The sequence below is a fragment of the Labeo rohita genome, chromosome 24, assembly GCF_022985175.1.
Source record: "Labeo rohita strain BAU-BD-2019 chromosome 24, IGBB_LRoh.1.0, whole genome shotgun sequence".
NCBI classification, from domain to species: Eukaryota; Metazoa; Chordata; class Actinopteri; order Cypriniformes; family Cyprinidae; genus Labeo; species Labeo rohita.
The window spans coordinates 23,841,778-23,856,303 of record NC_066892.1 but is presented as its reverse complement, the minus strand read 5'-3'; the positions used below and the strand labels follow the sequence as shown (position 1 = coordinate 23,856,303).

General features: G+C 36.8%; 1 protein-coding gene across 2 annotated transcripts in view; it reads right to left on the bottom strand.

Annotated features, from left to right (window-relative positions):
• Positions 1–14,526, bottom strand: part of gpr158a (G protein-coupled receptor 158a) — a 131,276-nt gene that overhangs the window by 70,635 nt on the left and 46,115 nt on the right. For both annotated transcript variants that reach the window (XM_051098012.1, XM_051098013.1), the window contains exon 3: positions 5,853–5,955. In XM_051098012.1, the coding sequence (XP_050953969.1) occupies positions 5,853–5,955 (103 nt within the window). The remainder of the gene's footprint in view (positions 1–5,852; positions 5,956–14,526) is intronic.

The following is a 14,526-nucleotide window of genomic DNA, read 5'->3' as shown; positions in this document are numbered from 1 at the left end:
GCTAAGGTGTTGCTATGCGGTTGCTAGGGTAACCGGGGTGGTTGCTAGGGTGTTGCTATGCGGTTGCTAGGGTACTCGGGGTGGTTGCTAGGGTGGTTGCTAGGGTACCCAGGGTGGTTGCTAAGGTGTTGCTATGCGGTTGCTAGGGTACTCAGGGTGGTTGCTAGGGTGTTGCTATGCGGTTGCTAGGGTACTCGGGGTGGTTGCTAGGGCGGTTGCTAAGGTACCCAGGGTGGTTGCTAAGGTGTTGCTATGCGGTTGCTAGGGTAACCGGGGTGGTTGCTAGGGTGTTGCTATGCGGTTGCTAGGGTACTTGGGGTGGTTGCTAAGGCGGTTGCTAAGGTACTTGGGGTGGTTGCTAGAGTGTTGTTAGGCAGTTACTAGTTGTCACAGATCATTACTATGGAGTTTTATAGAGTTCTTAACCTGATTTAGCACTTAGCTAATCACTATTAGCATGTAGCTATTCACTGCTAGCATGACTAGCATCTTAAGGATTCCTATTTGCTAGCATGAATCAAAGGAACCAAGTCCCGTGTCTCTACGTTGTTCTGATGTAGAGATATAGGACTTGCTAGATGGTTGCTAGGGTACTCTGTTTGGTTGCTAGGGAGTGGCTTGGCAGCTACCAATGATGACACTCCAAATGCTGCTTGTCAGTATGAATGATATAAACCAACCCCCATGTTTCTATGACATTCAGATTTGAAGATATGCCTGTGTGGGTTTTCGTTGTTAGGGTGCTCAATAGTGGTTGCTAGGGCGTGGCTAAGAAGAGGTTAAGGTGATTCATGATTGGCTGTTTGCTGCCCCGAGTCAAACAAACCCACCCCCATGTCTCTATGACACTGTGATCCAAAGATATCCATCTATCCATTTATAATGGTGGTCTATGGGATCTGTTGCTAGGGTGCTCTAAATGGTTGCTAGGGCGTGGCTTAACAGCTTCACAGTGATTCTGAGAGTCTGATTGGTTGGCTGAGTTAAATGAGCCCTCCCCCATGTCTCTATGACATTGTGATGCAGAGTTATGTTCAATGCAAAATTCCTATGTAAATTACCATAGTAGGAAAAAACACATGCTTTTTAATGGGCCGTCCCTGGCCATAGTAAGTCAATGGGAAAATTTGGGGGGCTCTTGCGCCCCAGGGGTACAACTTATACCCCATTGTGAGGTATGTTCTCGCACAGCTTGCGAGCCTCTCCAAATGTGGCGAATCGCATGTTTTTTTTAAATTCTTGCTCGGCGCTACGACCCCTCAAAGTTGGCCGCAATGCATTGTCTATGGGATTTTTCGGCTGATTTTTCGCCCCGTGTGCGATCATCGTACACCCGATTGCTTATAAAAGTCATAGCACACCATTCCCGAATAGGCCGCACGATTTGACACCCGTTTCATGGGTCTGTGACAAAAACTGCGGGACGAGTTACGCGCCGAAATTTGCACGGAAGAAAAATAAGAAGAATAATAATAAGTATGTGAGATAATAATAGTGATGCTTTGCTTCGCAAGCACCACTAATAATAATAATAATAACTTTAAGTTTAAGTAGCATATCAGTAAGTTGGCTTTCTCAAGCCAACTTAATAATAATAACTTTAAGTTTAAGTAGCATATCAGTAAGTTGGCTTTCTCAAGCCAACTTAATAATATTTACAATATACTACCAATAATAATGAAACAGCCACTAATAACAATGACTTGTTTTGCAATTATATTTACAACAGTGCTTTTATTTTTTAAGCAAAAAATGCCATTCTCTGCCATCTTTTCTGACGCACAGACCTTCAATGACAATGACACTGAGGTCTTTACGTATTATTAAATAATTTATACATAACTGTTTAAGACAGTTTTTTTACAGAATGTACAACTTAAGCGTTAGGTAGCCTAGCAACGACTTCACCTTACGCTGCCTCTGAAGTCTGTCCGAAACTGTTTTTAGAGTTGCCTTCACAGCCTTCAAAGTCACTGCCTGATAGGGCAGCAAGGCAGCAAGTCAGCTGACTAGGCTTTCAGACGCAGTCACAGTGTTATTGTGGCTGCGGTGTGTCACGTGACAAGCATGACGCGTCGCCATGGAAACAACAAGGGGAAATGTTCCAAAATAACGGTCGCCTAAAAAAACTCACTCAGTGAAAGGGTTAATATTTCTTTTGAGAGAGGTATTATATTTTCGCGAAATAGGATGGGTTTCATTCATACTGGACGCCAGAGGGCGTCCTCCTGCAGAAAATCCACATATGCCTCAAACAAGTAGCACTAATTACGTTCCATTCCAGCCAAATCTCTAATATGGATAAAGGCCAGTGTTGCCAAGTCCGCGGGTTGAAGTGACCCCAATAATGTCATATTTAGCCCCTGAAATACGAATTTACCAGAGGAACCCAGACAAAAAAATGTGTATTTTATCATCCGGAACGCCGATTTTTAATTGGGGACCCCCTTCGAAACATGATTGGGCTAGTTTTGAGTAGCAATTGAGCAGGTTTTATGGTGAAAACCTGACAACCCTGAAAAAGGCACATTATCGCTGTAACTGAATAAAAACAAGATATAACGTTAAACGTTTTGAATGATGAAATGTAAAGACAATAAACACTTGTCTGCAATAATATATGGTTTATCTGTGTTCTTCAAGCATAGAATAGAATATTAATATAGAATTTATTATTGTCTGCCTCATTCTGTGATAAGAATCTTCATCAGATCACATAAGGAAGTTATTTTAAACACTCAACTGATGTTGTGAATTAAACACAAGTTATAATGTTTTTTATAACTTTTGTTTTTATAACTCTTTTGCTGGACAACAGGTTTAGAAAGGCTTATCATTGCATGCCATTAGAAGGGAAGATGCTCTGTGTGTGTTGCTTTTTCAAATATAAGCAGGGAAGCGTTTTCTCATCCCAGCACGTGAAATCACAGGCACACACAGCAAATTCCGAGAGAAATAAAACAACTAAATAATTTAAATGCGAAACCGAAAAAACGCAATTCACAAGCGCGTATTGAACCATGGATGTCGTACCGAACGGTTTGATATTATATTGAGAATTGTGACATCCCTAGCAAATATGCAGGTTACAGTGTTAAACTGCAATTTATACAGTTTTTTCACGTGTAAAACCCCATTTTTGTGTGTTTGAAACAACATGAGTGTCTGACTTTTGATTTTGGATGACCTAAAAAAGTATAGTCTCATGTCATCAGTAAAAACTGATGACATGAGACTATACATATTCTTAACAAACCTGGGATAATTAAGGCTTTTAAGGCATCAACATTATTTATTCAGAAAACTGAACTGATGATGGCTCAGTAGAGCAGATAAACGAGAAACAGAAAAGACAGCCAACTTCTCCCAGGAACACACTTATCAGAGATCATTGGAGGAGATCCAGAGAGGAGCTATCACAGATGGAGGACCTGTGGTGATGTCCACATGTCTGTCTGCTTCTCTACCTCTCTCTGCACAGTATGGAAGGAATACAGCTCTACAGTCTGTTCTTAAAGCAGATAAAACTTTCTGACTTTCACCACAACTACAAACCCATACCAAAACTATTTGAGTAGTCTCACATAATCAGATTTCTTACAGCATAATGCCAGCCTCACACTGCAGCTTAAAACAAAACAAACAATTGGAAATAAATTATCCTCTGCATATAAAGTAACAGTTTTAAAGATGGCAGAATGAAATATTAAAAACAAACTAGAATTAGACAATGTTGTGTTTGGAGAGGTGTGAAGGAGGGCCCTGTGGGTGTCAACTCTGCTGGGCCCCCTGCTGAGGCCCAGACACTGCCAGCATACTGTTAATTATATGTCTCGCTCTCTCTCGCCTTTTTTTTAGCATACAAGTTTTTGGAAAGGTCATTGTGGGAAAACCCTGAAGTGACTGGGTTTTGTACAGAGAACTAATTAATTAGACATAAGGGGTGTGGTCTTGTAGTGCTCCAATAAGATGAGAGGCAAATGACATCATGTATGCTAAGTGCTAAAAAAAAGTGCATGTCTGAGAGAGTGAATAAAATATTTATGTAAGATATTGCATCTAACTGCACATTGGGTCCCACACTGAAAATGTGAACTTATGAAACTGAATAAAGAAGCCATTAAAGCAAAAAAGAAAAAAAAAAACACTTAAGTGTAAGTAAAGCATTCTGAAATTCACTGCATAGACTTATAGATGGATAAACATATGGACAGACAGGATATCAATAACATTTTCATGAGAATGTGGTGGCAGCCTAATCGTATGCACATTTAAAGGGATAGTTCACCCAAAAATGGGTGAAAATTCTGTCAATAATTACTCACCTTCATGTCGTTTCAAACCTTTAAGACCTTAATTCATCTTCAGAACACAAATTAAGATATTTTTGATAAAATCTGAAAGCTTTTTGATTCTGCATAAACAGCAATGCAACTACCACATTCAAGGTAACTGAAAAGTAGTAACCATCCAGAAAGGTAGTAAACATCATTAAAATAGTCCATGTGATATCAGTGGTTCAACCGTGATGTTATGAAGCTACAAGAACACATTTTGTGTGCAAATAAAAAACAACAACTTTATTCAACAATTTCTTCTCTTTTACATCAGTCTTCAGTGTGTGTTCACAAGAGTACTGCAACGCAAGTGTGTGGTGATGTTGACGCAGGAGCCAGCGTTCTAAACTATGAATAATAGTGAACTATCCCTTTAACATTAATGTGGCAAGTTCATATCTTGCTCTATCTATATTGTGAGCATGGCACTTAACTCTGTCTGCTTATACTCTTAAAAATAAAGGTGCTTCACGATGCCATAGAAGCATTTTTTGGCTAAATGGTTCCATAAAGAATGTCGCCGAATTTAAAGGGGTCATCAGATGCCCATTTTCCACAAGTTCCACAATGATTCTTTAGGGTCTTAATGAAAAGTCTATAATACACTTTGGTTAAAAATTCTCAAAGGTTGTGTAAATCAACACCCTTTTTACCTTGTCAAAATGAGCTCTGCAAAAATCATCCCATTCTGAGGGATTGTTCCTTTAAATGCAAAGGAGCTCTGCTCGCCCCGCCCCTCTCTTCTCTCTGTGGAGTGACAAGCCTGTTTACTTCAGCCGCATTTACCCGCATCTTCAGTGGCTCAGATGTCGGGAGTAAATGACGACCACTGTGTTCATTATTACATCCAGCAACACAACACCTCAGTCGCTCAGTTGGAGATATTCTTGTCTAACTTACATCCCTGCTCCAGCATCGAAACAATGGAGGTTGGACTGTTACAGCTGATCTGAGGTAAGACGCTCATGTCAATCAACTATCGTGGGAGCGGCCTCTGTTGGCGTGACGCCACACTGACAGGCATCTGAGAATGGCTCGATTTAAAAAAGGGGATATTATTTTTACAGATTAATTAAAAACCACTGCATGGATTTTTATCATTATAAGGTAGATTTGTACATACACTGCCAACACACATTAATGTTCAAACAACATGAAAAAGTGAACTTTGCATCTGATGACCCCTTTAACATCTGAAGAACCTTTCTGTTTCACAAAAGGTTCTTTGTGGCAAAATAAGATTCTTCAGATTATAAAAAGGTAAGGAAGAGATGTTTGTAACTGAATCTTTGGCTGAATGGTTCTTTGTGGAACAAAAAATTATTCTTCTATGGCATCGCTGTGTAGAACCTTTTAAAGCACCTTTATTTTTAAGAATGTACTATACTATAAAAAACGTATGCTATAAAAAAATAATATATAAAATAAAGTAAAATGAAGATTGCTTGATATTGCTTGTTTTCTTCAAAAACAACATACAGAGATTAATCCATAACATTTTAACATGCTACTTACTTTTATAGCCATTGACTGCAACTCTGCTTGGATGATAAAAGCCACTTTTGCAGTGACATTTATACTTGTCCAGCACAAATCCATGGCCTGGGATGGGCAAACACTGTGGAAAATAGAGAGAAAATGGAAATATCAGAACTGTACCTTCAGGAGACAAAGAAATATACATGGGTAAAAAGTGCCATGAGGCAGAAGAAAACGGGGAAAAAAAGAAAAACAAGAATAAATCAGATTATTGGAGTATGTTTTTTTATTTTTTAGTGTATATGGTTGTTTGGAGATGAAAACAAGCATTTAATGTTGAATTATTTTTAAAATACATTTTTGCAGTTTAATATTTAATTATCCAATACATTTTCCTAAAATAAATACATTCATAAATACTAGAAAATAAAAAGACAATGGATGCAGTGGCTGTAGCTGACAGTTAATTGGTTGAAATGCATTAAATTATTATTTCTTTTTTCATTAACAATAAAACTAGTAATGCTTTATATACAAAATATGACAGTTTTGTACAAATGTGACAGAATGATGTAGTAAATTTAATATATCTGAATTTCTGATTTTCTGATATAGAACGCAAAGGAAGTTTCAAACAAATATAGTACCTACTAGCAACATGAGACTTTGCAAAACTAAATATTGTACCTACTAGTGATATTCATACAAAAAATAACTTTTACTAATCACAAAGTTTCAAAACAAATATAGTATGTACTAGCAATCTGCAATATTGCTATCCGTGCTAAATATAGTACCTACAACCAATATTCATACTAGAATATTGGTAGTACCTACTGGTGATATGCGATTTCAGACACAGCTCAGTGTAATTTTAAGCAAATAACACGCTTTAAGTAGCTGCCTCTGTAAGCAGTACACAGCAAGGCAGCTCATTTGGTTTTGAAACTGAGCGAAAAAATCAGAGCCTATACAGCTTGTACCTTATTGCTTAATTATAGGATCTACACAGCTTCTTCTGTGTCAATAAAGACAAAGGACTAACTTTGTACTAATAGCAAGGAGCCACTAGGGAGGCTGAGCTGCCGACTGTAGAGTAGAGCTGCAAGCTGTGTTGCTGCTTTCAGCAGGTTCAATATAAGAGCAGTGTGAGTTTGACTCAGCTGATTTAAACAGTCCTCTGATATATAATATTCAAACAAGGACAGTTTTGGCACTGATCTCCTCGCATGTGCCAAGAGATAATTAATATCTGAACTAAAGACAGGCTCATTTGCTGAATTCAAAAAGAAAATTAATTCGGTATCTAGAGGTTTCCTTCACAAAACAATAGGTCAAAAGCGGGAGTGTGTAATCATAATCCTCAACATTTCAGGCCTGAGTGTTTCATGACCGCAGTCCAGGGCCCAAAGCAGACATGTTGACCCCAGCTCAATACCGATCCACTCCAGCACACACTTAACAAGCTATGAAGGGCCAAAGCCTTCATATTTGAGAAGAACAGCGGCGACATCAGCCTTAATGAAGCACAGAATGGTAGAACACTTACACAAATCCATCTTCAGAGACAAGAGGGCTCTACTTCTGTCTTTCATGCTTCTATAGGATCAGGGTTTGAAGACAGATAGCCTCAGGAGAATGGCCAGAGAGCATTATGGGCTCACAGCTAAACTATAAATATATAAATCACAAGTCATTTTCAGCAGCATGTTTTGAAGAGGCTACATTGGCAGTAACAGTAAAATATTGTTGGCACACTGTAGCAAAAAAAGAATGTTTTTAATGACCTAAGTACACTCAGTATGCAGTAAACAGAAGGAGGTGATCTGGAGTGAGATTTTCGTGTTGATGATGCACAGTGAGAGTTATTTGGCTTTATTTCTGACTGTTTGCGCCTGTAATTAAAGGTGAAGTCCACTTTAAAAACAAAGATTCACAGATAATGTACTCACCCCCTTGTCATTTAAGATTTTCCTGTCTTTCTTTCTTCAGTTGTAAAGAAATTATTAATTACGTTTTTTGAGGAAAACGTTTCAGGATTTTTCTCCATATAATGGACTGCAATGGTGCCCCGATTTTAAACTTCCAAAATGCAGTTTAAATGCGGCTTCAAACGACCACCAATGTGGTTGTAAACGAATCCAGCCAAGGAAGAAGGGTCTGATCTAGCGAAACGATTGGTTATTTTCATTTAAAAAGTACAATTTAAATGCTTTTTAATCTCAAACGCTCATCTTGTCTTTCTCTCCCTGAACTCTGTGCACTCTGGCTCAAGACAGTTAGGGTATGTCAAAAAACTCCAATCGTATTTTCTCCCTACTTCAAAAACCATTTCCAAATCATTCTACATCACTGCAGAAGTACCGACACAGTCTTTGCAAAGTGAACATGCAAAAAAAGATCAAACACCCTTAACAAAAAGGTAAAACAGTGATACAGGACAATTTTGAAGCAGAGGGAGAACATAAAATGGGAGTTTGTCGATATACCCTAACTGTCATGATCCGGAAAAAAAAAAACAGTCCAGGCAGAGATGAGACAAGACGAGCGTTTGACATTAAAAAGTACATAAATTGTATTATTTTTATGAAAATAACAGATCGTTTCGCTAGATAAGACCCTTCTTTCTTCTTTACAACCACATTTGGGATTGTTTGAAGCCGCATTTAAACTGCATTTTGGAAGATCAGAATCGAGGCACCATCAGTCTATTATAAGGAGAAAAATGCTGAAATGTTTTCCTCAAAAAACAAAAAGACATAAACATCTTGGATGACAAGGGGGTGAGTATATTATATGTGAATCTTTGTTTTGCAAGTGGACTTCTCCATTAACAACGCCTGGTTATAGAAATATATTAATAAAAGTTACTTATTCTGCATTACCAAAATATTTATATATTACATATACAGTGTATATATATATATACATATATATATATATATATATACAAAACTGTATATATATGCAAAACTGAATTTTCAGCAGCCATTTCTTCAGTCACATGATCCTTCAGAAATCATTTTAATATGCTGATTTTATATGCTGGAATATTTTTTATTATTATTAATGTAGAAAACAGTTGTGCTGCTTATTGTACTTTTTCAGAATCCTTTGATCAATATAAAGTCCAAAAGAAAAACATTCATTTGAATAGATATCCTTTGTAACATTATAGCAGCCTTTACTTTTACTTCTGATCAATTTATTGTGTCCTTGCAGAATAAATGTATTACCTAAAAAAAATCAATAAATTAATTAAAAATAAAAAATAATAATTATACTGAGCATAATTAAAATGTAAATTAAATGTATTAATACCCCCTGGTGAAAAATAAATACAGTAAATGTATTTATGTATTTAAAATACATTTATTTAATGCTAAGTATACTACAAATACATTTACATATTATGTACTCAATAAAAATACTCTGCAATTGTATTTTTAGTATACTAAACGTATATTTAAAGAACTAAGTTTGTACTTAATGCACTTTAATTGTGAGGAAGTAGTTCTGAAGTCCAACTAAAGATATACTTCAGTATATCTGATTGTGCTAAAGTGGAACTATTGCAAATATACTTTAGGTACACTTTAAATATCTTGCATTTAAAGACCAATATTATTTAAAGATCATACAGTCCTCATCAGTAGTGATATTAAAACATATTTCAGGCTTAATATTAAGAAATGTGCATTGTGCACAAGTAGTACTACAAAAAAAGTTAAACTAGAATTTTTATACCAGTAAGTCTTGAGCGATATGTCAGTAAATATGTTAATAGACTTGAAATATACTAAGTATAAAATAAATGCATTTTAAATGTATTGCTTTTTAACTACGGCCAATTGTGATATTTTCTATAAAGCAAATATAATGCATTATAAAAGTATTTATAATGCCTTAAATAGATATTTTAAGTATAATACTATTACAGAAATATTAAGAACATATTCATGGTAATAGGGCTTACAATACGTTATAATGCATCATAACATGAAGAGGTAAGTGTCAAAATGCAATTTAAATTTGGTTACAATAATTTATGAGAACACTGATCATACACTTGTGTTTTTATAAGGCATTTTGAATAAATACCTTCATAATGCTCATTGCATTATAACTCATTGTAACCAAAGTTTGCCATTAATCTGAATATGGTGGTTATGACTTTATTTCAAATGTACATTTATGCTCCATTTGACCATCACATTTTGAGCAATGGCTTTTATCCTCAGCCAGGTGGAGATCAACCATATCTTGACTTCCACTAAAGAGACAGCAACACTCCCAATATTGTTCATTGTGTACTCTGGGATCTGACCCTCTGAGCTTCAGTCAATTCCTGCAATAAAGGCTTCAGGAATCACACTACTGATAACAGCTTCTGCCTGAAATGAGAGAAACAGTCTCTGGCCCATGCTGAGAGGAAGGGACAGGGTCTTCTGATAGAGCACGAGCTGACGGCGAGTATTGAGCAGGTGAGAGCTTCAGCTGGGAACACTCTATCCTAATTAAAGCCAGACAGACACATCGCCGACACAGGCACTGGCAGATCTAAGCCGCTGGGAGGACACAGGATGATTTTGGTAGCTCTACACACCTTCACGCTGTTCACTTTTAATCAGAGTGAGAAAGTTAGAAAGAACATTTGATTGACTAAGACTAGGGATATAGGGATTGGTTTAGATAAAGGAGCTCTGACTCCACTAGGGCTGCCACGACCAAAGATTCTCCTAGTCGACTGTTAGTCATTCATTTAGTTGACTAGTTGCACGTTTATGATATTAATGTGTCATCATATTTACTGCTCTGCGTTTTCCCAGGGCTGTGGGACACGAGCAAATTCATATCTTCTACAAATGTTCCAAAGCTAGTTGTAAAAGGTCGTAAGTGCAAATTTGTGCAAGACATTAAGGCTATATTTGATATTGCTCTGCCAGAGAAAGCGAAGATAAATTACCAGCATGTGTGAAATGCACTATAACTAATTATCTGTTTGTGAACATTCGGGATGCGCACGCAGCATGGTTGCAGAAAACGCGGGAGAGCCTTTACGGGTAGAGAATTGCACGGATACAGTACAAAATACTTAGATTTAAAAAGAGTATAGATTATATTAATTAGATGTCATTTTCAAAATGTTATTCACATATTACAAGAGCTTGTCACCCAGTGATAAGCACTGTTATTCAACGAAATCGACGTTAGATAGTGGGATAGTCTTACAGATCAGAAGAGAGATGATGCTTTATTGTGGGCGGTTCAAGTGGCAGTCTATGCAGACATGGAATAAAAGAATAAAAAAAGGTAATTTTGATTTTATATTTCAAAATTCTAACTTTATTTTTGCAATTCTGAGATTGTATCCCACAACTCTAGAGGAGAAACAACTCATCATTGTCTCTTTTCCCCTCGGCTCAGAGTTTATATCCCACAGTTCTGGCTTTTTTCCCCTCAGAATTAAGAAACTCACTAGTTTTGTTGAATTGAGTTATAAAGTCCGAATTAGGAGACATAAACTTGCATCTGTGAGAAAAAAAAAGAGTCAGAACTGTGAGATAAAATTAAAGGGGTCATCGGATGCTAAGTTCACTTTTACATGTTGTTTGAACATTAATGTGTGTTGTGTGTGTACAAATCTACCCTATAATGATAAAAATCCATGCAGTGGTTTTTAATTAATCTGTAAAAATAATATCCCCTTTTTCAAATCGAGCGTCACAACGACAGAAGCTGCTCCCACGATAGTTGATTGACATGAGCGTTTTACCTCAGATCAGCTGGAACAGTCCGCCCTCTTTGTTTCAATGCTGGAGCAGGGATGTAAGTTAGACAAGAATATCTCTAATTGAGCAATTGAGGTGTTGTGTTGCTGGATGTAATAATGAACACAGTGGTCGTTATTTACTCCTGACATCTGAGCTGCTGAAGATGCAGTAGATTACGTTTGTTTGAAGGGAATGCGCCCCCGATTTAAATATATCCGTCTATGTTCGCACAAATCATTCATGATCCAGCTTCACTTACAGCAGAAGTGAGTTTAAGGGTTTTTTATGAATCTTTGCGATCGCCTTTCCTAATAATGTGCTAGTTTAGCGGCTAAATGCGGCTAAAGTAAACAGGCTCGTCTCTCCACAGAGAGAAGAGAGGGGTGGGGTGAGCAAAGCTCATCTGCATTTAAATAAGCCTCGACCAGAATGAGATGATTTTTGCAGAGCTGATTTTGGCAAGGTAAAAAGGGTGTTGTTTTACACAACCATTGAGAATGTTTAACCAAAGTATATTATAGACTTTTCATTAAGACCCTAAAGAATCATATCAACTTAAAAATGTTAATAGTAATAGGTTTAAATAATATTTCATGCTGTAACTGTAAGGGTAATACAATACGTCCCCTATGAACAGCATATATGAATATTATGTAGACCTATTGTTTAAATCAAATGTATGCTTTAAAAGTAGAGTAATCATAGCAGTTTTCATCCATAGTACGTCCGTTTAAATGTATGTGTTTAGCTTCAAATAGTGTCTTTGATTACAGTATTATATAAAAATGATTTGCATTCCGATTTTGACATCAAAAGGCACAAAAATATATTTTTTCCTCTTATTCCATGGATTTTACCCGTTTACCTCCACTGGTTACCAGTGTTTTTCTGCAACCACTATGCACGTGTAGCTGCAAGTGACGTCACTGTGACGTCTACTCCAAATTGGTCTATACAGATAACGCTGACATGCCTTACCCAAGTCTGAGGATATTCTTCGTATGTTTACTTCATTAAAATCATTGTAGAAGCAACAAATCACCTCAAAATTTACCTTTGTATTCCACAGATAAATAAAGATAGTTCAGAGCAAGCTGGTTTGGCTCAGGCTTAGAACAGCTTCTGAAATATCAATGAATCAGATGAATGGAAAATATAGAGGTTGGTGATAAAAATGGGTAGTCATTGATGTTTGTTCGTGTCATCTTAAACGGCTATGCTATGCCAGTAGAGTAAACAAAGTATCTTTACAGTGACCCGCAGCTTGCAGAGAAGAAATCAATCAAATTTTTCCAGCCATAAATGACACAGTGACCCTCAGACATGCTCCAGTTTCTTGCATGCTCTCTCTGTTTTTCTCATTCTCTCTTAGTCTTTTTGTGAATGTCAACGGCACAGTTGTGGCAGCTGTCAGTCAGTGTGTGTGTGTGTATGTGCGCGCGTGTTTCTGTGTGACAGGCTAATTGGCCCAGTGACACTGCTCACACTCAGAGCTAGAGGTTTTTAATGGCGGCGTCACACTGTCATGCCAGGAGGTCCATCCGCATACACATGCCTGAATCCTAGCAAACACGTCGACCAATAATAGGACTCCACCTCCACTATGTCTGACACTCTTTTATCTGTCCTACGATTCTTTTTCCGGAAGTGTATACAGTTTATTGAATATTGTGGGTCTACCAAAGAATTTAAAATTCCACTATTGGTCTGAACTGGTTTAGTGTTGATCTAGTATAGTGCTGGTCTAGACCCCACTCAAAAGTTTACATACATGTTTGTCCTGAACAGTTAAATTGCACACTGTTCAGGTCCAGTAAATTCTTTGGTTTTTCAGCATTTTTGTACATTTGAACCCTTTCCAACAATGACTCTATGATGCTGAGATCCATCTTGTCACACTGAGGGACTTCATATGCATCTATTACAGAAGGTTCAAAGCTCACTGATGCTTCAGAAGGAAACCCAATGCATTAGGAGCTAGGGGTGAAAACTTAACTTAATCAAATTTAACTTATTTTGACTTCTGGGAAACATGTGTGTATCTTCTGTAGCTTCTGAAAGTCAGTACTAAATGAAAAAAAAAGAAAAAAAAGATACTTACACAAAATAAGAACAAAATGTACACATCTCCATTCTGTTCAAAAGTTTACACCCCTGGCTCTAAATACATTTTGCATTTCCTTCTGGAGCATCAGTGAGCATTTGAAAATTCTGTAATTGCATATGAGTCCCTCAGTTGTTCTCAGTGTGAAAAGATGGATCTCAAAATCATACAGTCATTGTTGAAAAGGGTTCAAATACACACACATTCTGAAAAACCAAAGAATTTGTGGAACCTGACGGATTTTTCTGAAGAACAGTGGGCATTTTAACAGGACAAACAATGGACTTATGGACAACTATCACAAAAAAAAAAAAACCCTAACTAATGCGCAAACGGCAATATCATTGGCTGACGCTCATCTATTATCGACCCTGTTTTGATTTCAGCAAATCAAACAGTGTGATTAATATTCATGAACCCAGCAGCTCATTAATCCTTAGTGCATTTTATATTATTGTTAGTAGTAGAATTCGTAGTAGTTTTGTTATCTAAATTATCATAATGTCATATTATAATGCTTGACTGACTGATACTAAGTGTACTTTCAGATATTTAAAAAACTGTGCCATTAAGCTTTATATGTATAGTAGTCAACATTTAAAGTGAATCAAAACCTTTCATCAAAGTTGTCCTAAAACCAAAACAATACCCATTCTTGTTATAGGACAACTTAGATGAACTTTTGTGATCCACTTCAAATGTTGACTACTATATAATAGTATATCAGATATAATATTAGTCTGGTGAGTAAACTAATTGGGGTTATTCAAGTTTTTTTGAACACAATAGTTATTTCCCTAGTAATTAGTTACTTTTATAATGATGTAACTCA